Source organism: Euprymna scolopes, chromosome 36 (genome assembly GCF_053919585.1).
Source record: "Euprymna scolopes isolate OS-2025 chromosome 36, ASM5391958v1, whole genome shotgun sequence".
NCBI classification, from domain to species: Eukaryota; Metazoa; Mollusca; class Cephalopoda; order Sepiida; family Sepiolidae; genus Euprymna; species Euprymna scolopes.
The window spans coordinates 61,935,635-61,961,290 of record NC_136517.1 but is presented as its reverse complement, the minus strand read 5'-3'; the positions used below and the strand labels follow the sequence as shown (position 1 = coordinate 61,961,290).

The following is a 25,656-nucleotide window of genomic DNA, read 5'->3' as shown; positions in this document are numbered from 1 at the left end:
TTGATACTCAGTGAATACACTTATATTCATATACACTTAAAATTCAACTTCTATATTTGAATTTTTAGGAAGTGATGATAATGCAGTTTGGTTGAAACCACATTTGACATGGGACAAGGTAGACAGATTAAATGACAATATTTAAGAATTCAATAATTTTCAATTTATATTTATTGAATTCTTCATTATCATTTGATCTGTACACCTTGTGTAATATTAGTGTATTAGTGTTTTGAACTAAATTTCATTGCCACCACCTTAAAAGAAAAATTCAACTTATTACACACTATGCAAAATGCTACCAGCAAACTACAACATTATATATATATATATATATATATATATATATATATATATATATAAAATGTACATTTAATAATAGAATGTATTTCTGATAATGTTATGTATGATGCTGCTTTTCGTTAATGTTTTTGTGCGTAGTATTTCTAAAGAAACAATATATTTAATCTGTGGGACTGGTGATAAAGAATACCACAAAAATAAAAAATGATCTTTGTATGGGATTGTGTAGTCCTTCTTCTGAGTCACATGTTCGAATCGTGTATGAATATAATTTTTCACTTGGGTGGTAATCTCTGGACATATACTAAATAAAGCATCTCAACATACATACTCCCAATTAACCCAACAAGCAGCAAAATCCCACCCTTTTAATGTATAGGTCCTTGGATGCCGAAAAGACTTCAACAATTATAGCTTCTTCCCTAAAACTGTTAGACTTTGGAATTCCCTCTCTGTTTCCTGCTTCCCTGACTGTACTAACCTGCAGAAGTTTAAATGTAATGTGAACAGACATCTCGTTGCTCAATTCCCTTCAGTCTTCTGTTATACATGATCCTAAATAGTAGCCCGTTATGTTACAAGTAGCAATATGCCTTATAAAGATGACAAAAAGAGTCAAAACAAAAAAAAAGTTTTAGTGATATTAACCAAACAGAATTCTCATAAAAATGGCAGCATTATACTTAACATATATATTTAATTTGGGGATTCAACTGTTTTGAACCGGTTCTGCTAAACTATTTACTAATTTGGAAGAAGCTCAAAAGATGAGCAATTTTTTTCTAGCATGTTTTATTAAAGAAAACGGTTTCATTGGTGATAAAATTCTATAAAACTAAATTGTATAACATTGTATTTTGTTTATTTTTTTTTATTATTTCAATGAATTTGTTTTCTTGGAGGAAACCTATTAATAAAATCGTTTATAATAAATTAGGCTTCATTCCTAATTTTTTTTTAAACGTTTTGTCAAATACTACTTAATCTAGTAATCAAATCCTATATATATTAAAAATTAATCATATTAACAGAAAGATTATAGAAAAAAAAAAAACAAACCTGTGATAAAACAAAAAAAAAAATTTCTGAACAAAAAGAACTACTTTGTCTCCAGCCAGCGTTTTACATTATTTGAAGGAAAAATTATTTTTTACGAATTTATACAAAAATATGATCTCCTTTTAAAGGAAGTTGAAAAAAAAGAAAAAGCTTCTTGTATTTTAAAAATTTACAAAAATCAAATGAATCGTAAATTCTTCCAGTAGAATTGTATTTCAACAATAAATCTTTCATCCTTGTATTCTTAGTTTTTTTTATTGCTTATTTATTTTTTTAAAATCGTCTAGGATTTTTCAAGTTTGCTTTTTGCTTTTTTTTATTTGCTTTTTATTTAGTCTAAAGATTTTTTTCTTTTGTGGTTGTCTCTCCTGATTTATTTTTCTTTCCAGGTTGTCACTTTTTTCCTTATTAGTTTAAAGAGTACTTTTGGGTTGTCATGGTGTACTAAAATGTATGGTCGAATATATCATGAGATGCCACTTTTCTAAGAGGTCATTGAAATTCAAGAAAAAAAGGAGGTTGCTTTCTATTCAGCATTATTTCAGATGTTAACATAGAATTCATTTAAGCATTATTTTATATGTACATATTTTAATGTTATCCTATCCAAAGTAAAATGTTTTCTATTAGTTAAATGTATTTTCCCTTTTTATTTCACAAGACACAAACCAAACAAATCAATTCCGAATTATCTTCCCTTGGCCTTTCCAATAATTAAGTTGTTGTTTACAAATATAAAAAAAAATATTTTAATAGACTACAGCAGGTTTTTCGTTTTTAAAGATTCTATTAGAATATTTTTATTGAAAAATATCCAAGAATTTACAAAGCTCATGAATAAAAAGATTGGAAAGAAAGTAAATTGTTATCCACTCTGCTACAACACTGTAAAATCATTTGAATGTTTTTTTTCTTACCAGAGGAATTTTAAAGTATCTTTACAAAGTGTAAGAAAATTAGTAAAAATTGGAAATTAATGTACATGTCCAACAGTAAATTTCAATGTTATTTAGACCGTTGCCATTTAAAAAAATATTTTAACTAACCTTTTTTAATTTCATCTAAAGAAAATTTTTTATACCATATATATATATATATATATATATATATATATATATATATAAACATTTTTTGTTGCAAATTTATATACTTTTTCAATGTGTTGCTCACATGTAAATACATACTTTAGAGGATAAGTTTTCAAAATTATTTCTGCAGACTTTCTGATTACAAACTGCCCATGTTTTTCAATGCATTGATAAGCAAAATTAAAATTGCAAATTAAAACCAAATAAATTTAACAGTCTGTGTATATTGAATTGTCAAACCTCCTTGAGCTAATAATTTATGGTAATGATTCTTAATGATCTCAATATCATTGCCAATCATAAAAATAGAATAAATATCAAAGTTAAGGGATTTCAAAAGGTTTTTGCAATATAACCAGCAATTGAATAAGCCACTTCATTGCTGCCGGATAATAAACAAAGGTCATTTATTTCCAATTCATGTTCGGACAAAATATCAAGAAAATTATTTGAATTTTTATTCTTTGGCAATGAATTGAGGTTTTCTTCCCAAAATGTTAATTTTTATTTTTTTAAGGGAGTCACAAATTAAAATCTTTCCACTGTTATAAATCTCATAAAAGTTCCCCAAAAATCTCCCTCCACTCATTTAGTGATACTGTGCAAATTGATTTTCAAGGGGGTCACTTTGAAATATACAAGTAAGGATATATTTATAGCCATCAGTCAAGAGTTCTTTCATAATTATTACTTCTGCTCTCAAAGTTGTGACAAATGTTTTGTTGGCACAATGAGGCAAAAGTCAGAATATTTTTACCAAGATTCAACCCAGTTAGAAAATTTTTGATTTCAGTAACAGCATTATTAAAAAAATTAGGGTGAATCTTTGATTAAAATTAGATATTTTCCACTAGCTCCAAATCAAATTAGAAAATTTACAATCTCAGTTCATTCTGGAAAGTAGCTTTTACAAATAACAATAGTTAAATTGACATTTTGCTTATTGTCACCAGGATGGAATGCCTTGAAAGTTAGTTTTCGTGCTTTTAGTAATGTAGCATTCAAAAACCTGTCCTTGTACTTTCTGTATATTAAACCAAGTTAAAATTCCTGACAAGGAACATAGATGATCTGAAGTATTGAAATCAAAAGAAGGAAACACAAACATGTTTTTGTTGAAAACTGTTCCGAATATTTTTCAGCAAATGAACAGTATCAAAGAAGATAAAAGTGGTGGTGGTGGGGGGGGGAGCGTCTGAAAAAGTAATAAAATTTGTTTGATAAAATTTTATAAGCATTTACATTTACAGAATGGTTGCCTGCAACTACAGCCCCTATATTAAATCCTACATTTAAAACCTGTGCAATGCAAGCAATTATCTCCGGAGAGATCCAGTAACAGTCACTTCAGGACAAACTTTAATCACAGTTGGTACTGTCTCCTTCAACCCTGAAATCGTAAATATCATATCTTTATATAAGTTGCCATTTTCATCAGCACCAACATACTTTCCACCATGAAATTGAGTTCCCTTTTGAAGGTACATTGCATCTGACATCAAGATACAATCTTGACAGTTTAGCTTTTTCCAAGAGAAATTTTGCAGTGGTCATAGATTCTGCATCACTTTTGTATTTTTTCTAACTAAGAAAATGATTAAAATGGTGATTTAATTTTAATTGTTTATATGCTTGAGAAGTATAGTGCAGTAATAAAGATATCTGATTAGTCCAACAGAAAATAGAGGACGACCTTTAGGTTTAAAATGTTGAATTTTTTGTAATTCTTTTAGTATGGAATTTGAATGTTCTATTACAATGCTTAGAAATTTTCCAATATTCTAAATCTTGTAAGTTTAGCACTGTGAGCCCTTCAAAAATTAATGTAGTAATAGTATTGGAATTCCATAATATTGAAGCTGAACATATAAATTTTTGTCAATCCGAATAGTAATGGAAAATTTGTTTCCTAAAAAACAATCTGGAAAAGCAATACATTTTTCATTTTTTTTTTTTTTAACTGAAACCAGTGGGGCAACGCTTTGTTTCTTCCAAATCCTTGAAACTCATAGTATCTGCTGAAGTAAAATTTAGTAGTTCATCATCTTGGTAACTTATATCTTTCAGAGCCTTTCTAGTTATTTGATATAGGTAAAAGAAATGTTTTAGTAATCATTAACTCTAAATGAATTGTGGGTATTGGATGGAGGGATCAATTCAACATATTTATTTTCGCTTTCAAAATAAATTATTGCAAGAATTCGTGCAACTACACTATTATGGTGAAATTCGAAATTTTTAATATTGAATTCCAAGACAAACTTAATTGTCATATTACAGTAATGAATATATCCAAAAATTACAGAAAATGGTAAAATAGAAAAAAAATTATAAAGAAAACTTTTTAAAGAAAATTAGCAAGAATGTTTGGCTATAAAACACTGGAGAGTTCCAGGGGGGGGTGGTAAATAGCATGTAACTATTGCCAGTTTTTTTTTTAATAAATAGTGTGTTAACAATCATGTACATGAACTACTTGTCTTGTTTTTAGCATAACTGAGTTATTTCCCTTATGTCACATGTTCCAAAAAAATATAGCAAGGGTTTTTTTTTTTTTTTGATAAAGATCGAAAACTTGTTTTTTTTTTTTTTTAAACAATGTCGTAATATATAAGTACTTCTGACATGCCAATTAAGTAGATATCATTGCTTTTAGTTGAAATTATCACAAATCAGTAGATACCATTGTTTATTTTTTTAATTGACATTTTTTGTTTTCTGAATTTCGTTATTACCGTGTAGTTGCACCGAAAAGTTAATATAAACGACTTTTTAGTTACTTCCCTTTCAAATGTTTAATGTTTTATGCAGCCACAACATTTTCTATAATAGAAATAATGGCCTCTTAGAAAGGTGTTCTCATGTGACATATTTAGTAAGCCGTGCTTTTATCCCCTTTTTTTTTTTACTTTTTAAAGTTTTTGTTGCACTGAACTATTTACATGACTTTATACTTTAAATGTGCATTCAAATTGATTAGAACAAGTTGTTTTGAGAAAAACTAAAATTACAAACATTTTATCTTGTCTTTAAAAAAAAATGTATCCCAAACCAAAATGCTATTTTCATTATATTCCAAAACTTTAACATAGATGCAAATCTTTGCAAATCAAACAATAATACCAACTCTTATTTTGATAGCACAATTAGTCGCAGAGTTATGATCATTCAAAATTTGTTGCAAATTAAAAAAATTGTCTCGCATGCCATTGATCAAGAAGCCAATTTTTACACAAACTTTGAACAAATGGAAAATCCTTACAAATGTATCATTTCATGTGTGTAATGAAAGTTAATCATAATAAAAGCAATACTCATTAAATCAAGCCAACCTAAACATTTTGAAACGTAAACATTTTCAAAAATATGTACAAAAATGACATGAGGGCACAACTTTGATGGTTCATATGCGATTCATCAAAAAGTTGATGCATCATATTTTTGTCACATGATCAGGTTAGCTGATATTTGATTTATTAACAAAAAAAAATTAACTAAGATTCTGATATGAAAACAGATGGAATTGCAATTCAATAATAGGGCAAAAATTTCATTAAGGTTTTAAACTTTTTTAAGATAACTGAAAATCTATATTAAGTTCACCATAATGACTAGTGGCTGTGTTTCTTTGAGATGTTTGACTTAGACATAATATCGTGCATGTTGAAAAATATAAATATTAAAAAATAGTGACATAATTTGAAGTAACCTGGAAAAAGAAAACTGTGTTTGAAATTGCATGCAGATTCCCAAATTTGATAAGATGCACTTGAAATTCAGATGTTTCTTCAACTGAAATGTTGTGCGGATATATACTCTAAATGAGAAAAAAATCTGAATAGTCAATCCTCATTTTAAGAATTTAGAAACATAAATTATATATTACTGAGTAAATTGAAATGATTTATTTTTGCTTCTACCTTTATTATTAAAAAAAAGAAAAATATAATGAAAAATGTTTTAAAAAAATTTTAAATATGCATTTAATAACAAATTTAATTTTAAACTTATACATATCTATTTAGTTATGAAAAAAAACTGTTAGTCATTGCATTCAATGCAAAGTTTTTTAAGTTGTTTTTCTAATAAATTTAAATTTGTATGTGCAAAGATATTTGTACATAAACTTAATCAGAAGTTGTCATTTGAATTTCATAACTAAACTTAAATACTGATTTGGGATTGTAAACTTTATTCATTAAATCACTAATCAGTATTATTGCTGATAATAATATCAGTAAAACTTTATATATATAAAATAGGATAATCAAATTACAAATGAATTTTAGAGAATACTAGCAGGCCACTAGGTGTTCTCAGTCATAAAATACGCTTAAATGTATTTTAATTCATGCAGATTACATAGTATTATAGAGACAATTCTCTATCAATTATTATATTGATCATTCATATATATATACGAGCGAGATCCAAACAATATATATATATATATATATATATATATATATATGTGTGTATGACTTGAGTGGCATCAGCTAGAATCAAAACTAAAACGTACAACTCTCCATCCTCATTCCGTTATATATATACACACATCTACATGTCATTTTTTTTAAGATGGAACGCCTGGTTGTCCATCAGAAGATTTAAGCAGGCATATATAAATATAAATAAATTCATTTGTCATCACTTTCATAAAAAAAAAAAACAGGATCGCCCAATCGCTGAAGAGAAGATACAAGCAAGGTCCACAATTTTATAATTATACCGACTAATTTATTATAAAATAAATATGTAAGTGAAGTGTAGTCTCAACTGTTTTGTAAGTTTTGTGGTTAATGATATATAGCATATTTTTAAAAAAAAAACATTTTTGGTATTATTGAATTAAATAAACCTGAAGTGTTTTGATATAAGTATAGTTTGAATAAAAGAAGAAAACTTTTTTATTTATTTAGATTCTTTTTTTTTTTTTTTTTTTTTTAATGAAAACCTGAAATAATTTTTGTTATTCCTTAATAGCTATTTTTATCTAACAATTTTTCAAAAGAATTACTTCAGAATAATGAAAATAAAAATAGATATATGTCAATACAGAAGTGTTAGTGGAAAAAAATCGAGGGCAGATTGAGTAAATGTTTTCATTAATTTTCAGAAAACTTTCTTTTTAAACATCAAATCATTCCCATTTTTTATAATATATACACAAGCAAACATGCTCCATTCAGCATTGGTTAAATTGTTTGAATAAAAATAGTGAGCTTACAAAGCCAGTTGAATAGTTTTTTGTTTTTTTTTAACTTGGCCATTTTCTGTTCGCTATATATCTTTCTCTCCAAACTACAGGTTAAATAATATTATAACCTATTATAATATTCTCGTTTGTCTAATAGATTATTTCGAATTTTTTTTATTCTTTCCTTTTTTATTACCCTTATTAATAAATATAGAGAGGGGCAGAAGGAATGATGGAATCAAAATTAATAGACAAGATATAGAATAAAGGTGAGGAGGTGTCATCCAATGAAAGTGACTAAAAGCGATAACACTTGCAAATTACAACTAATTAAAACAAAATGGTGTTTTTTATTTCAAACATAACTCAATATTAAAACTGAGGAATATTTTGGTGTGTATTTTGTGTGATTTACATACAAAGAAAAAAGCCCTAGGGAAGGAGGTCCTGGATATGACCTTAAACTATATCCGATGGTGAGGCCCCAGCTTGCGGGCTTTGGGGAGTGTGGAGCCACCCTTTAATTGTCATTGCTCCCAGGTCCACACTGACCCAGACTGGTAGTACCTGTTAGGGTTCCAACTACAGGTTAAATAGAAACTGACTTTAAAAAAAACAACAAAAAAAAAACAAAAAACAAATATACTCTATTAAAAAAATTGTTCTTCAAAATCACTGGATTTGGCATTAAATAACCTGAAAAGGGTTGATATGCCATAAAACAAAACCAACCAACCTAGGGAAGCAAACGTTGATTAACTATGTTTTTAGTATAATATATAGTAATAGATAATATACATGTAGATAATTGATTATACCAAAAATACAATCAGATTAAAAGAAAAGAGTGGATTGAAATAGTAAAATGGAAACCTTCCTTTCTTATGACATCATGATAGGTTTATGATGGTGCCCGAGGAAGAAAGAATTTTTGAGATAGGTAAATTAGTCAGGAGTGAATAGACCTGCCAAGTTCTGGGCTCTACATGTTCAGTTGCGAATGAATTGGAGGAGAAAATAAAGCATTCTTTTTATTAAAAAAAAAAAACAAAACAAACACTGCCTTGATTTTTTATACCAAGCAAAACAATTGTTGGCTCAACACAAAATGAAAAAAAACAAACAATCTGTATTATCTCCCTTGTACCCAAAACATGGTTGATCAGACAAAAGAAAAACATTAAGTCGGTGATTACTTTAAAAATTTAAGAAATATATCATTCAAAATATTCTATTAGAAATAAAAAAAAAATCATTCAAAATATTCTATTAGAAAATACTGGTGAAAATGATTAGCAGGAAAGAAAGAAAACTATGGAGACATAGGAGTAAAAAAAAAAAATCGATTTTCAAAAATTTATGTGGAAAATAAGTGGCTCAAGTATTTTTAAGCTGTGATTAGATTTTTTTTTTTTCTTTTAGAATATGATTAGAAACCCATTAGAGATTTGATGCTTTTAAGATTGCAAAATTATAACAAGTTGAATTAGTCAACAAATTTATATCATCAAGGGGTTTTATTAGTGTTGCTTAAATGAAATTAAATGATTAAAATCAAGATTAAAAAAGGTTATTTTAATAATTATTCAATTTTATTACTCTTGTATGTAGGTATTGTTTGTTTCATCCATACCCACATATCTCACTAGGATATGGAGTAAGTTTATATATATATATATATATATATATATATATATATAATAAATCAGATGTTTTACTTATGTTATTAATTCATGGTGCTGAGGACTTCACAAAGTAATGTTTAAAAAATATCATTTTATTAGATTTTAAAACTTAATTTTTCTATTCTCACTGTCAACTTTAATGTAGAATATATATATATATATATATATATATATATATATACACACACACACATGCTTATTGGTAAAAGTAATTGATTAAAAGTTAAAATAAGAGAATTAAGATTAAACAAGTTCAGGGGCATTATAAATTCGACTCCATAAAAAGTCATAATTCAATGTCTGCATGGACTTGTACATTGTATCCAACTGAAAACACCACATTGTATCCAACTTAAAACACCAGCTCATATTTCTAATGGAAATAATATTTATGAATCAGCATGTGGATATTGGCATTTGGTCCATTATGTTGAAAAAAGTTTTTCAGAGTTTGACGGCGCTGAGGAAATTTATAACGAGGCACATGAACACAAGTTGAAAAAAATACAAAGATCAATATGTCAGAAACTAATGTGTTTCCTATTGCAATTGAGTGCCAAGTTTTCATTGCTGACTCCACATACTAAACTAATCTAGGATTTTCTCTATCAGACAAAAAGAAATATATAAAAAAGATTCATGATAAGGCTCTAACTGCATTAGCGTAGAGTGAGGACAATCCCACAAAATCTAGTAATAACATGAGATGCAGTCGATGTGTTTTCATGCTAATGATGTTTCAGACCCCAAACCATGGCTGACCTCTGTCATCATCTAATGATGGCATTGTTGAAAGTAATGCTGCTGTATAAACATTTTATAGAATACAAAATCTGCTGACAAGTTTCCAATTGAATGCTCTATTCCATCTATAAGGAAAGGTTACTTTCTCAATTTATTTTTCTTTATTCTTGTTGAAGAGAAACTGGGGAATGTCAATTGCTCCTTTCTTTTGTAACTTCTGATAAAAATTTTACTTTGTAGGGTTTTATTTTCTGTAAAAAAAAATTGGCACATTTTATTTTCTGCTTTTTTTCATTTCACGTCCATGTTGTTGTTCAATCAAATATAGTTTACCCTTTTATTGATTTCCAACAGGTACTTTTGCATTTTGCACACCGGATTTTTGTGATGTTGGCTCAGATTTGACTGGCAGCTGATGTAAACCTCTGAAATATTCTGTGAGCTGATCCAATTTAAAAATGCTAAGAAACAAAAAAATAACATTCAGATACTATTTACAATGGGAAAACAATAAGTTTTTTTGGCCGCTGGTCAAGCCCAAGCCAACATTTATGGAAATCTGGTGTGCAAAGTGCAAAAGTCCCCAATGTTCAATCAAATATATCAAAATTAACTTTCCATAAAAATACATTCAATTTCTAACAACATGTTTGTATATATAGGTACATTAATAATACTTTAGCTGGATAAAGATAAAGAGGCTTTATTGTAAACTACTTGTATTTACTTACTGTTGTTGGATTATGACATAGAATGGTTTTATATATACATAAATGATGTTGCTACCCTCCGTGCATACATAAAAAAAAACATAAAATACATTTCATTTTGAATAATTTAAGTAAATGAAATAGAAATTAATCTAATATTTTTAAACATGGATTTAAAAGACATGACTTAGTTTTCATTGGAAGTTGATAAATTTATTTACATTCCTTAAAAATCAATGTTCATTTGTGTTTGGAATGAGCCATTTGTATGAGTAAACGTTTGATTTTAAGAGATAACTTTTATTTAATGAAGTTAAAATTATCTAGAGTAATTTGATTGCATCATCAGTTTTAGGTTTAAAAAGTTATTGTTCAAAATCATAAATTATGTAGATTAATCAATCAAAATACATCTGACAGAAAAGTCAAAACAAGAACTGCTGCATACAGAAAATGTTTGATATAAAACCCAGTTGTTTATGATTGATAGTGAGAAAACTTCTTACTCTAATTAGAATAACTCCTTCCTCCTGAAATAACCCTAAACAAAATAGAAAATAGGATTAAGTATGGAATCCATGAAATCAACTGAATTTTTTTAAGAACATGGTGCAATATTTGTCATACTTAACCAGTGAAACAGAAGAATATACAAGATATGACAAAATCTAGTAAATGTTTACCTATGATAATTTTGGATGTTCTACTGGATATATGAAGTAACTATTTTTCAATCTATTTTCCTTCTTCATCGCTATTTACCTCCCCATGAGAGCAGCATTCGACACAAAGTTGGTTTTTAATGAGAACATCCAGTTCTCAATAAAGGTCAATCTAGATTAGAAGAAAAATAAAATTTACCTCAGTCTAGAAAGATTTATTCACTGATCAACGAAAGAAAAAAAACTAAACTGAAATATCAGAACAAATATAAAGCCAAGGAAGTTTCTGGTCAGTTTTCTTAATTTAAACCTGAGTTTTGATTACATAGATCAGATATTCATTGTGAATCAACATTTAAGTAAAAACTGAAAGAAGTTTCAATTCTTTAACCCACACTTGTGATTACATTTGTTTGGAAGTTTGCCCTTAAAAACACTGTTTTTATGGTCGAATGCTTGAAGTCTCCATCTCTGTAAATCATGCCATCTCTCTATATCTCAATTTGCTTCTCTTTTTTACTGAATTCTATTCTCTTTTCTGCCTTTTTTCTCTCCCTCCATCTAACTCCATCTCTAGCACTTAATTTCTTTATCTGTACTATTTCCCTTGTTTATTTATTTTTGTTTATAACTTCTATATGTTTTACTATCTGTCCAAGTTCTGGAAAGAGTCCAGATGAAGTATACTTTCTCTTATCATTTCCAGCCCTGAAAAATTCTCTACATCTAGATTTGATCGCAGTTGATTCCAAAGCAATAATGACAACGTTACAATGAAGACGTTGCCATCAAAGGAAATATCACCCGCCTCTTCGGCCCATTCGATTCTTGTAAAATGAAAAGGAAATCAGACCAAATGGAAAACCTATTGGGTCTTGCTTGATATTTTCTACAATTGTTGAAATATATTTAGCTTTCTGCATTTAGCACCAAAAACTGTTGCAAAAACTGCTGAAGTGCATGTGTCGTTGCTGTATTGAAACAGTCAAATGTTCTGCAGTTTTTGTTTCAAATTGCATTATTTTTTCTTTAATTTTGCGCATTTTGAGTCAGATGCATGTCGAGTAATTGACCTACGAATTTGGCATGTGTTTTATACATCATTGTGCTTGCACATATCTATGTATTTAAATTCTACAACTCAACAAAATATATAAATTTGTGTTTTTTTATGTGACACAAAGCTCCAAAAATCACTTGATACTAACGGTTTCATGCATGAAGTGGATTTTAGCAATTGTCAGACAATTTAATTTCTAATTTGATGCAATAAAAAGATAAATGCTGGCAGTTTGTGTGATAAGAAAAAAAATCCTTTATATAGTTCAGATCAATGATCATTTTGTCTTGACTTTTGGAGAGATTATTAAGTGGGCCAATATGCTTTGAATTATCCCAGAAACGTGTGCTTTGTGATTTTGCTCTGAAATTGACATTAAATCATGATGTTATACAACTCTATTTGCCATTTTTTTTTTTTATATTTGTATATGGGTTTAAAATGGCATTTAAATTAAGTTTCAAAAGTAAGAAGCCTTACACTCTGGATCATACATGTTTCAAAGAATACTTTATTTAGACTGGCACAAGGCAAAAAAAGTATTTCGTCAATCTATTTTTAACCAGTTGAATCTCTTAAAAAATTTTTTAAAAAGCCTCCAAAATCAAGCCAGTAAACACTAAAAATATATATAGATAGTTGCAAGAGTTTTTTTTAGACAGCTTTTAGATAAATCATTTATAGAATTTAAACATATTTTTGTCTATCAAGTTTGTCATGATTTGTTCTGTTGATTTTACTGGATAATATTTTAAAGTGAATTCATGTCTCTTCCAAAATTATGGATGTTCAAAAAATGATCTATAATCATTCATTCTTAAAAGAATTGGAATATAGATACTGTTTAATAAAGACATGTCTGCCAAAGTAAAAAGAAAATAAAGATTAACAAGTGAAAGTTAAAAACAAATATCCTCTGTACCATATATATATATATATATCAGTAGATCCAGGTTGGGGTGAATAAATATTGGATGATCTTTAAGTCCTTAGCAGGGTATATTCAAGTAGAGAGCTTAATGTAAAGTATGAAGAGTGCTATTGATATGCAGAAACTAAAAACAAAAAGTGTTTAAATAATGGTCTATTTCAAATGCATTAACTGGCTTCTTCAGATATATTTGATAGAAAAAATTAATTGTGAAAAAGATAAACTGTCTTTCCTAAGCAGATATTTAATTCTTTTTTCTTTAACTTCTGAGAGGAGAGTAAGTCTTTTTTTTTTCTTTTTTTTTTTTACCAACTTCATTAATTTTCTGATTATCTGCTGAGCCGACTCTATGAATGTCTTTTGAACCTGGTCTGATTCAGTTGCTTGATGATTGTAAAAGTCAACTTTTAGCATGAACCTTTTCTTAGCAAATTACTGCTGTTGCAATCTAAATTGTTGGACCACTGGAGACTGCGGTGTAATTTTTATATACACATACTCACTCATACACACACACACACACACTAATAATCCAGTTTGCTTTTGAGGCTTCTTGTTGAAATGTGTGTGTGTTGGTAATAGTTTTTCATCATTTCTATGTGTGTGTGTGTGGGTGTATATATATATATATATATATATATATATATATATATAATTTTCTTTTTTCTTCACCAAAAAGAATGTACACATAATTTCACACTTTCTTATCTCACGAATTCCTGCTTTTGCATGCTTCTTTATAATTGGAGAGAAGAATTGGCTGGTTTTGCAGATGACTCACCTCTAACTTTGATTCTCTTAAAAATAACTCTTTTTCCTAAATTAGTTTTTTATTTTTATTATCTCTTTTTCCGGAGTTGAATAGAAAACAAAACTCTATACCAAGATCAAACAATTTTTTCTTGAGTAAAAATTTCATCCAACGGTTTTGTATTAGAATATTCCTATAATCTTGTGTCTTCGCTTGCACCAAACATCCATAAACACTAGTGGCAAAATTTTACTATATCTTGTCATTTGCCCCAAAGTACTGTTAGGGGAAAGTATGAATTCTCATTTTCTCTGCAGCCTTTCATAAAATGGCAATTTGTCTTAGGTTGTACACAACAGATGTTATGTTTTTCCATTATATAATACAAATAGTGTTGATATGCCATAATACAATCTAACCTAGCCTCCAATGTTGTTGCTTTTAAGTTTGTTTGTTTATAAACCATTAAAATAATTAAAAAGCAATACATGAAATTGCATTAACAAAAAAAAAAGAATTATTCAAGGAACATTATCACTATGACTTATAATCATCCAACAAGAACATTGTATAAAACAAGTAAAAAGACCACAAAACTTAGGCTAACAATACCGCAAACTATAATAAAGCAATTGTACCTACAATTATTCTTGGACAAAAATATTTTTCCATCTTAATAAAAAAATCAAATCTCAAATAATACTTTCAGACTCGGAACCCAAACACAAAAACATGCATGAATGAAAAGAATAAACAAAATTCAAATAAAAAAATTGAAACATTTTTTTTTACCAATCTCATCTAATTGTAACTTTTTTATGCATCCATTGATTTTATTCAAACACAGAAATCTTTTTAAAGCAACAAATAGCCAATATATAACCAATCAATATAATCAAGTTGCTCTGGATATCATATACTGTTCAACATCAGAAAGGATCCATCTAAAATTTAGCTTGTGTAAATGTTTACTGTATAATTATTGATCATTCTTAATATTTTCCCTAATACGTTTTTCTGCATGTGCTTAAGTAGTTATATCATTGCCTTTTTTTAACTTACTTTTAAATTAAGACTTTTAAAAAGCATTTTTTTTTTTTAAGTTAAATGATTACAAATAAATTACCTTTTTCTAAGATTCCTCTTGATTTTTATTTAATGATTTTTTAAAAACATATTTCTATTTTTTAATAAGGAATTGTCTTTCATGAAATTCCATTTAAAAAGAAAAACATCTTTTAATTAGTATTTCCTTAACCTTGTGTAGCTTGTACCTGTCAAATTAATAAGTTTAACACAGGCAAGTAATTATAACCTAAGACATTTAAATACTCCGAATAAACTTATTAAAAGTTATATAAGATGAAATATATGACAGTTAATCAATATTATTAAAAACTAGCTCTACCACCTGGAATAAATGGAAAAAAAATAAAAATAAAAAAACTGATTTTATGAAGGAATAAAAATTAATTTTTGGTGACTTTGTTTTTTGAAGAACTCAAAGGATAGGATTAAGTTTAAATGCACACAATAATTTCCTTTTTTAATCTGTTTTTGGTGAGTAAGGAAAATAAATAGAATAAAAGATACTCTACTCTAAGTTTTCTTAGCTGGAATAAACATTTTCAGAAAAAGACGAAAGCAAAATATTTGCTTCAATAACATAGTGAAAGAAAAAGCAAAAAATTCGGATTGAGTATCCATATACAAGACCTATTTGGGTGTCACTTGAACATCTAACAAGATAACTTTATTATTATACATTGGATATAAAAACAATATTTTAATTACCACATAATCTTTAACAGCTAATATAGCAAACTTTCAGCCAATGAAACCTTCTTTAGGTCATCAGGTGTTAAGTGATATAAACCAAATTTCTGAATAATAATAAAATAAGAGATCACATAATGTTACAGATTGGATAGCATGAAATCATATTATGGTCGAACGGTTAGATTCCCTCCACAGAACTGTCCTGTTGGGGCAGAGGTACATGGCTGTTTGAATAAAGTTGTATGATCTTTTACAGTAACAAGAGGTAAAATATTTTAAAGAACTGGACCAAAGTGTAGTAACTGTGCTCATATTTGGTTGTTTCTTTGCTGTCTCTCAAAACCGTGTGTATGCTGAAGAGATGAAGACTATTTTAAATGAACCTAACCTTTTGAAAGGTGCTTAACCCCTTGCATTAATTTGACCTTCCTTGTGTCACAGCTTACCTGAGATAGGAATAGATACTGAATGGCTTCAGCACATACACACACAAAACACACACACACACACACGAAAGACAGGTTACTGTGATCTAACATTTGTTATGAAACCAAAATGAGGACACTAATTTGCATATCCATAATCATTTAAACCGATTTGAAACTTGTCTGATAAGCAAAACATTGATTTTATTTATGCAGATGGTTAATATGTATAATTCTTATTTTCATTTGTTAGAAATCCAACAGTGCTCAATTATTTAATACTAAGAGTGTAATATTTATTTATAGTATTACAGAAGTTCAAATCAACATGATATCTTAGGTTTCAAACTGGGAATAGTTTTTCATCTAAATCCACTCTTCCAGCTTGAAGCCTATATATTCATCTGCACTTCCATAACATATAATGGCTGAAAAAAAGAACTCCCAGATCCATACTTTAATAATTACCACTTGGAAACTAGCTTGCTGAGTCAAGACAACAATTAAGCAAATAACGAAAAGAGAAAATTTTATCAGACATGTACCTGTCATATACATATATGTCTGTTCGTAACCAATAACCTAAAAAAACTACTGAACCGATTGCAATAGCATTTTTATCTAATCAAAGTGTTTTTATATATTTAAGATTAAACAATATTACAATATTAAAAGAAAATTGTTTTTTCAAAATCGTTTCTATTTGTCAAAAGGTGATCATTTTGAACGCGACAAAAATTGTTTTTGTTTTTTTTGTCATTAGTTTCTCAGTGATTGTTTTACTATTTCGTTTTATACTAATATGGTTTATTCTTATAACTATCATATAATAATAAAAAAATTTGTTACAAAAATAAAGCAGAAATTGTTACGGTAGGTCGTTTTTATTTTTTTTTAATTTTGCTATATTTTTTTTTTCTGGTGATTTTTATTATATTTACATGTTTTCTTCAGTATTTTCCTTAAGTAGCATTGTTACGCTTTGATAATCAGTGACGCTCCGCAAAAGCTGGCGGTTAATGTCATGTTTCAAGCTAAGCTGAACAGCCAGTTAGTTACGTCTAGTTCAAATTCTACACAAATACCGGTCGGGTTTTAATGTGCGGAAAATCCAGCTCCTAAACAAGAGATACTCTGGATAGTAACAAAAAATTAATATTGCCTCAGTCTGCAAGGATTTCTCCTCCACTGATCGAGGACAAAAACAGTGAAGTGTAATTCACCTGTTTCTTTTCCTCTCTCTTTCTCTCTATCCATCTCTTTCTCTCTCTTTTCCTCTCTCTCTATTACCCTCTTCATATCTCTTTGAGCCCCTTTCTCTCTCTTACTCCCCTATATCTCGCTCCCCCTCTCTCTATATATATCTTGCTACTCCTCTCTCTTTTCTCTCCTTTCCTGTCTCTCTCTGTCTCTATCTCTCAATCCCTCTATCTCTCAATCCCTCTATCTCTCAATCCCTCTATCTCTCAATCCCTCTATCTCTCAATCCCTCTATCTCTCAATCCCTCTATCTCTCAATCCCTCTATCTCTCAATCCCTCTATCTCTCAATCCCTCTATCTATCTGTCTTTCTCTCTTACTCTATTTTCCTCTCTTGCTCTATTTACCTTTTTATCTTTTTTCTATCTTCCTCTCTATCTATTCCTCTCTAATCCCTTATCCTATTTTAGTCACCTAATTTACTTACTGCGAATAAGGCATTGTCACAACATAGCTAAATCTGTTTTAGTCACCTAAATTACTTTATTTGAAAATTACTGCTAATTAGAACAGCACCAGGAGGAACTGGTAAAACCTTTCTAATTAAACTGATTTTGGCACATCACATCACAAAATAACATAGCCTTAGCTCTTGCTTCATGCAGAATAGCTGTGATCTTACTACCAGGTGGAAAAACTGCTCATTCTGCTTTGAAATTACTATTAAAGATTCAATTTTTCCAAACATCCAGCATGGAGAAAGTATTGCAGAAATGCAAACTTATTGTTTGGGATGAATGCACAATGGCACACAAAAAATCACTTGAGGCTCTTGATCAATCCTTGCAAGATTTGCGTGGCAATGTCGGACCATTTGGGAATGCAGTAATATTGCTTGCAAGAGATTTCAGACAAACATTACCTGTAATTCCTCAATCAACACTAGCAGATGAAATAAATGTTTGCCTCAAATATTCTACTTTTTGGCGCCATGTGAAGATATTATACTTAACTCAAAGTATGCATGTCCAGTTGCAGAACGCTCGATCCACAGAAATTTTCACATCAATTGTGGAAAATTTGGAACAGAAAAGTGTCGGCTGATCTAAGTTAAGGGCGAATATCATTGCCTTATAACTTATGCAATTTAGTTGCATCAAAAAGAGTTGGTAAAAAAAGTTTTTTTCAGATATTCAAATAAGAATTCCAGTTGACTGAGTGAACGAGCTATTCTTGCAGCTCAAAACAAAGATGTCCATGAACTTAATGATTTTATTCAGATTAAAATTCCAAGTGAGGTAGTCACATACAAGTCCGTCAACACTATATTGGAAGCAGATGAAGTGGTTAATTATCCAACAGAATGTTTGAATTCACTAGACTTGCCAGGGATACCACTATGTACTGTAATTGAAAATTGCCGTACCAATTATGTTGCAAAATATAAACCACATAGACAACATCATAGAAGCAACAATCTTGACAGGACCTTTCAAAGATGAAGATGTCTTCATTCTATGTATTTCTATAATTCCACCGAATACATCATTTCATTTTAGGAAATTGCAATTCTTAATTCGATTGCTGCTTGCAATAACAATCAACAAAGCTCAAGGACAATCTTTACAATTGTGTGGCTTACATCTACACACTGATTGTTTCTCACATGACAATTTATGTTGCATGTTCAAGAGTCAGCAAACCAGAAAATCGTATACTGGGAAAGTAAGCATATAAGAAACATGCATTTTCTCATTTTGGGATATTTTCCATTTCACCAAAATGGGGCACAGCAACACTTGGCAGAGTAGTGTGTACGGCTAGTGTGTGTGTGTGTGTGTGTGTGTGTGTGTGTATATATATATATACACACACACAAACTGTGTGTGCAAAATCAAACTTCAATACAAGGTGTTGATGGCAACAAAAAGTGTATTTCATTTTATGTTAAAATTGTTTCAATGTCCAGTTTGACAATTTCAAGCATTATATCGTTTGAAAATTTTCAAAAACCAGCATTTCTTCAGACTTTATGAATAAACACACTTTTGGCAATGTAGCATTTTTTTGAATAGAAAGAAAAAAGAGGGGGGGGGTCCCTAATGGGAAAAAACATGCGAGAAACATTTACCTTGGTTTTGGTTACGGAAAAGCCCATTTAATATAAGTATGCAGTATATTAATGCTCAATTATGAAATGTAATAATTTTGTAGCTTAATCCTTAGTCAGCTTTTTTTGGCTTAAAGCCTATTGGTATATGAAAATTTACTGAATTACACAAACTCAGTATATTACATATATATATATATATAAAGATGTGCAAAAGTGACACTTTCATGGGTATGTTTTGATTATTTGGTATCAAAATTACCATCTCCTATATGTATATACACATGTACTAACTAACCTGATCTGGTACTGCCCAGGAATATCAGCATAAATTTGTCCATGAAGCTGTGAAAAAATTATTAGTTATTCAAATTAGTTATAAGTTATTATACAGTAATAAAGTAATAATATATTTGATTGAATAGTGCAAGTATTAAAATTTTTATTCAAAGAGAAAATATACTTATAAATAATTTCGCTTACACTGATTCTATCAAAGTCAAGTCTTGGTTGTGAGGAAACCAACAGTTTATATGTTGGCATTATCTGTAGAGATGCCTAGAAATCATTAATGCTAATTTAGTTTGAATTTTTACATTAAAAGCTCAAAACGTAATGTTTATGTCTCTTAGATTTTCAGGGGTTTTTTTTTTTGTCATTATTTAAAATTAACTCCATTGTAATCTTCATTGCCAGAATAATTATTGTGAGGGAAGAAACTGAAGCGAACATTATTTATGACTAAAGTGCTCAATACAAACTAGAGTTTTATAAACATAGAATTTTAAATGGCAATATGAATTCCACAATAACACATGACTCAGTAACTCCTGGGCCTGATATCTAGACGGCACCATAAATAAATATCCATGGTAGATTCAAATTTTCACACTAGAACTTGCCCCCATACTTACAAAACTGTTTAAGCGTTGCCTTAAGGAGAAGTACTTTCCAACACCCTGGAAAAACTCATCAGTATTCCCTGTATTTAAGAATTCAGGTGAAAAGTCATCTCCCTCTCAGTATAGACCAATAAGTCTCCTGTGTGTCATGAGTAAGTTGTTGGAATCCATATTAAATAAAGAAGTAGTCAACCACCTCAACAGAAACAACCTTCTTAGTGACATGCAATATGGTTTCCACTCTGCAAGATCTACAGCAGATGTGCTAACCGTTATATCACACAGGATTAGTGAATCTCTTGACATATCGAAGAAGGCCTTCGATAAGGTATGGCATAAGGGCCTACTTCACAATATTTCCAGCTACGGTATTACTGGAAATGTTTTCTCAATCATTAAATCATTTCTCTCCGATAGGTTCATAAGAGTAGTGGTTGATGGGCAGAAATCAGAGGCCCACAGTATTAATGCTGGAGTCCCCCAGGGTCCATCCTGGGCCCAATTCTCTTCCTGATTTACATCAATGATCTCGCAAAACACATACTTAAATCATTCGTTGACATCTATGCTGATGGCACAACCATCTATGGCAACACATCAAAGGCTGTAAATGACAAAGTTCTCTCTAATTCTCTCTCCTCTGATCTCGAGCATGTGGTACAATGGGGGAAGAGGTGGCTGGTCACTTTAAATGCATCCAAAACCAAGCTTCTATCTTTACATCATCAACGCTCTGATCCCCATCTGGCATCAATTGAAATGGATGGCTCTCATCTTGGACAAGCTTCTGGGTTTGACCTTTACTCCTGATCTGAAATTGAACACGTACATCAAATCTGTTGCCAGGGACGCTGGGAAAATGGTGGGATCCTTCTACCGCTCCAGAAGATATGTCACTAATGATGCAATTCTCTATCTGTATAAAAGCCAAGTACGTCCAAGGATGGAGTACTGCTGCCACATCTGGGCAGGAGCTGCTAAAAACAGCCTATCCTGCCTTGACAAAGTACAAAATAGACTTTGTGGTTTAGTGGGGGATGCCCTTTTCTCTTCCTTGCAACCTCTCTCCCACAGAAGAGACGTTGCAAGCCTGTCTTTGTTTTATCGCTATTTCCATGGCAGGTGCTCGTCTGAGCTCCAATCCCTTGTCCCCCCTCGCCAATCTTTCACGAGAAACACCCATCTGGCTGAAACTACTGTCAATAATTTTCCCCATTCTTTATCTGTGCCTAAATCTAAACGTAGATTCCATGAGCAAAGCTTCTTTCTTAGAACTGCACGCCAGTGGAACTCTCTGCCGCTTGCCTGTTTCCCACCTGACTACAACTTGGACGTCTTCAAGTCCAACATAAACAAACTCCTGACAACCCCCCCCCCTTAAGTAAGACACTCTATCAAAACCCCCAATACTAATGATTACTACAACACTATCTCATTGATTACTGTACATGCAATAACCCTTATCCCTGAGTGGCCTTCGGGCCTTGATAAGTGGTGACCCCCATGTAAAAAAAAAAAAAAAACTTGCCATATGAATGGTTGGTACTTAATATTACTATGCTTCAATTGGCAAGTGTCAAAATTTGAATTCAATTGGATTCATAAGTTTACAAATTATGTGAAGCTACTGTTAAAATTTTTGAAAATGACGGAAAAATCTGAGTTTTGTGTATTGATAAAGCATTGTTTTCTGAATACTGTTTACACAAAAAACAAACTTGACAAGTGTTATTCAAGCTCTGCGCTATCGGAAATAATGGTTAAGAAGGGTCATACTGACTTTAAATGTGGTCCTAAAGATACAAATGATGCTGAATACCCAAGTTGGCCAAATTTGGCAGTTGTCCAATCATTGTGTATTAAAAACAATGTTAATTCAGTGTTTACTGCAACAAAAAATAAATTTATGTATCGGTGGATATGACACAATGAATGAAACGTTGATCCACCACTTCCTCCCAGAGTTAAATCAACAGCTGTGTCGACAGCAACAGGTGTCAAAAGTGACCAAAAATGCAAATATTTGCAGGCAAGGTTTTGGCCTTTTGTGTTTTGGAATGCACAAGCTATTTTGTTCATCTGTTGTTTTAAAAAAGAACTATCAATATTATTCAGCATTGTTGGTGCATTTAAACGAAGACATTGTCAAAAAACAAATACAACTGAAGAAGCAAAATGCGTTTTTTTTACTAAAGACAATGCATCTTATTGTTAGCAGATCCCAACAATAATAAAACTACATGAATTGTTTCCACACGATTCTTTAGATCTGACCCTTAGAATGTTCCAAAGAAAGAAATTTGTCTCCAAGAAATAATATTGGAACCCGAGGTGTACTTTAATGTCAAACACAAATCATTCTACAAAAAAAGGCATTAAATTGTTAAAGGAACATTGGAATCGGTGTATCAGCTTAGGAGACTATATCAAGGAATAAAGTCGAATTTTTCAAAAAAAAAAGTTTTTTTATTGATTAGGCCCGGGATTTATTAAGTGGTGTGTTATTTCCATCTGCAATTTCCTTAGACCACTGAATTAATTCTCCTGTTGTCACATTTTATTTTTAAAACTAACCATTTCTCCTTCATCTTTTTATTCTTATTTCTAGTTTATTTTTTTAAACGAGAATATACAACAGTTTTTGGGGTCTTTCTTTTTTTTTTTTTTTTTTTTTTTTTCAATATAAAGTAAGGGTTGGGTCTTTTTTATATATACTAAGTAATCATCAAGGCCAAAAGCCATTTGAGGATATGAGTTAATGATAAGGAAAAAAATCAGTTGTCTGAGGCAATCAGATCGAAATATGTTATGTGGACATTTAAAATTCGGCATTTTCTTTAAACAGGTTTTGTTTAATAAGTCTAACAAGGATGTCTTCAGTCTTTTTTTTTTTCTTTCTTTGTGTTATATTCTCCAAAAATGTTTTTTTATCTTTCCAATGCCATTCCAAATTGTTTTTTACTCATTTAATTTTGATTCATGTAATCACTTTTGGCTGTTCTTGGCCATTTTTAAGGAATAATTTATATACTATTTAAAAGTTATGATGCTTTGGGAATTTTTCTCTAAAATGTGATTGGTTGACAAAAGGAGGAATAGGTAGAGTATACATTACTAAGGCAGTTTTTAAGATGGTAATGTGCGAGTCTAAATCTTGCGTAATTCTAAAAGATTTATTTTTAACTGAATTCGTGTTCGATAAATTTAAAAAAATTAGCATAACAAAAAACGCATAATATAAATACATTTTTAAACTAAGTGACCTTTTTTCTAGATATAAAAGATATTTGCATTAGTTCATAGCAAATCATAATTTCTAACGTTTTGTGAATAAAAGCAATACACAAAATACATTCATAGTTGCATACTCTCTTATGCAAATACTAAGTAACATATTTTTTCTACAAAATTTCCCAAATAATTTTTTTGCATTAGCTCTAAAGTTGTAGAAGCTAGATAAAGATGGAAATCGACATACTCGGGTACTGTACCAACACCGTTCAAGAAGCAAGTATAAACTCTTAGTAATGATATCACTATTTGTAATATGATATCACTATATTGTTCAGCAATATTGATTGTAATATCCTTGTGACTTTAGTTCTTAAATACATGGTCATTTTTTAATGCTGTATTGTTATTGGCAATTCTAATTTTATTCAGAGCTTTAACAGTTGCAAATTTTCTTTGATCAATTGGAAAGGGAAAGTCAATACTCATGAGAGCATTAGATCAATAGAATTCTTTGTCAATCTTATTCCATAAAAAAAATATATATAATGATAATTATAGAAATAAGTCTAACAATGAAAAAACAAAAAAAGAACAATTACCCCCCCCCCAAGGTTTTCTCAAAATAACTGATTTGAAAAATTCAAATTGATTTCTATATATTTAGTTAATTTGGTTATCTCGAGAACATCTTCAAATAAAGACAAAATGTGATTAAAATATAAACAATTTTCGTTTGTTTTCCTTTTTTATTTTATATATATATATATATTTATATAAATTTAAAAACCAAGACCTAATTACTCAATGTTTTGTCCAACTGTTTCGTGGGCTTTTTCAAGAGCAAAGAAAATAGGTAAAAATGGTCATGCACCATTTTTACCTATTTTTTTGCTCTTGAAAAAGCCCACAGAACAAGTGAAATGTTGAGTCATTGGATCTTGCTTTTTTTTTTTTTTTTTTAAATTTATATCGTTGGATCTGTTTTATCCATTTATTATCATATATATATATATATATATATATATATATATATATATATATATATAAGTAATACAAACTTTTTGTGAGTTGTACATTATAGCTTGGTTACTACAACCTCAATATTTAATTCTGTGTTGCCATAATCAATTGAAGCAGATCAGACTATGTTCTTGAAAAAAGTATTTCAAATCAATTTTATTAAAAACTATGAAGTTAAAATGTGCAAATATAAATTAAAAACCATTGGATATGAAATTGCTAGTTACCATGGAAATGTCATCCAAAATACAAACTGTAAACTGATCAAATTAAAAATAATTTTTTCAAATTTTTACTTTTTTTAAATATTTTTTTCATTTTTCTATTCATTTTTCATATTTTTATTTTTTCTATTAAAATCTTTTCTTTTTTTTTTCTAATTCTGCATTGTAATAATTTGTTTGATCTTTATTTCTCTATTTTACTCTGAAAATTTGAACAAAGTATTTTATAATTACTTTTCAGCTGGTCTCAAATTCAGCAAAGTGTGATGTTCAGTCAAGTTCCTGTCTTCGTACTGATCGTCCTAGCTACAGTAGCGTAAGACTTAACTGCCCTCTTTCCTTCATCTCAGCCCCTCCTCCTCTCTTTTTCTCTTGTTCATGTTTGATTGAACAAAATTATTTAGAGATGTTTTGTTTTCTGTCACACACACACACACACTCTCTCTCTCTCTCTCTCTCTCTATTTGTACATTTGTCCTTTCATATTTTTTACAAAAAGCATGCTTTTTTTATTTTTTTTGTCTTAAGAAAATTTTAAGAAAAAAATTTAAAATGAAATAACTCTGTACAGA

General features: G+C 29.6%; 1 protein-coding gene across 5 annotated transcripts in view; it reads left to right on the top strand.

Annotated features, from left to right (window-relative positions):
• LOC145260535 (uncharacterized) overlaps window positions 1-25,400 on the top strand; it is a 452,053-nt gene extending 426,653 nt beyond the window's left edge. For 4 of the 5 annotated variants that reach the window (XM_080118741.1, XM_080118746.1, XM_080118745.1 and 1 more), the window contains one exon: window positions 12,155-12,598. In XM_080118741.1, the coding sequence (XP_079974867.1) occupies window positions 12,155-12,225 (71 nt within the window). In that variant the 3' untranslated portion in view covers window positions 12,226-12,598. Of the gene's footprint in view, window positions 1-12,154; window positions 12,599-25,325 lie in introns of those variants that run through there. The other variant, XM_080118742.1, reaches the window with a different exon arrangement.
• Window positions 25,401-25,656: the final 256 nt, after the last annotated feature.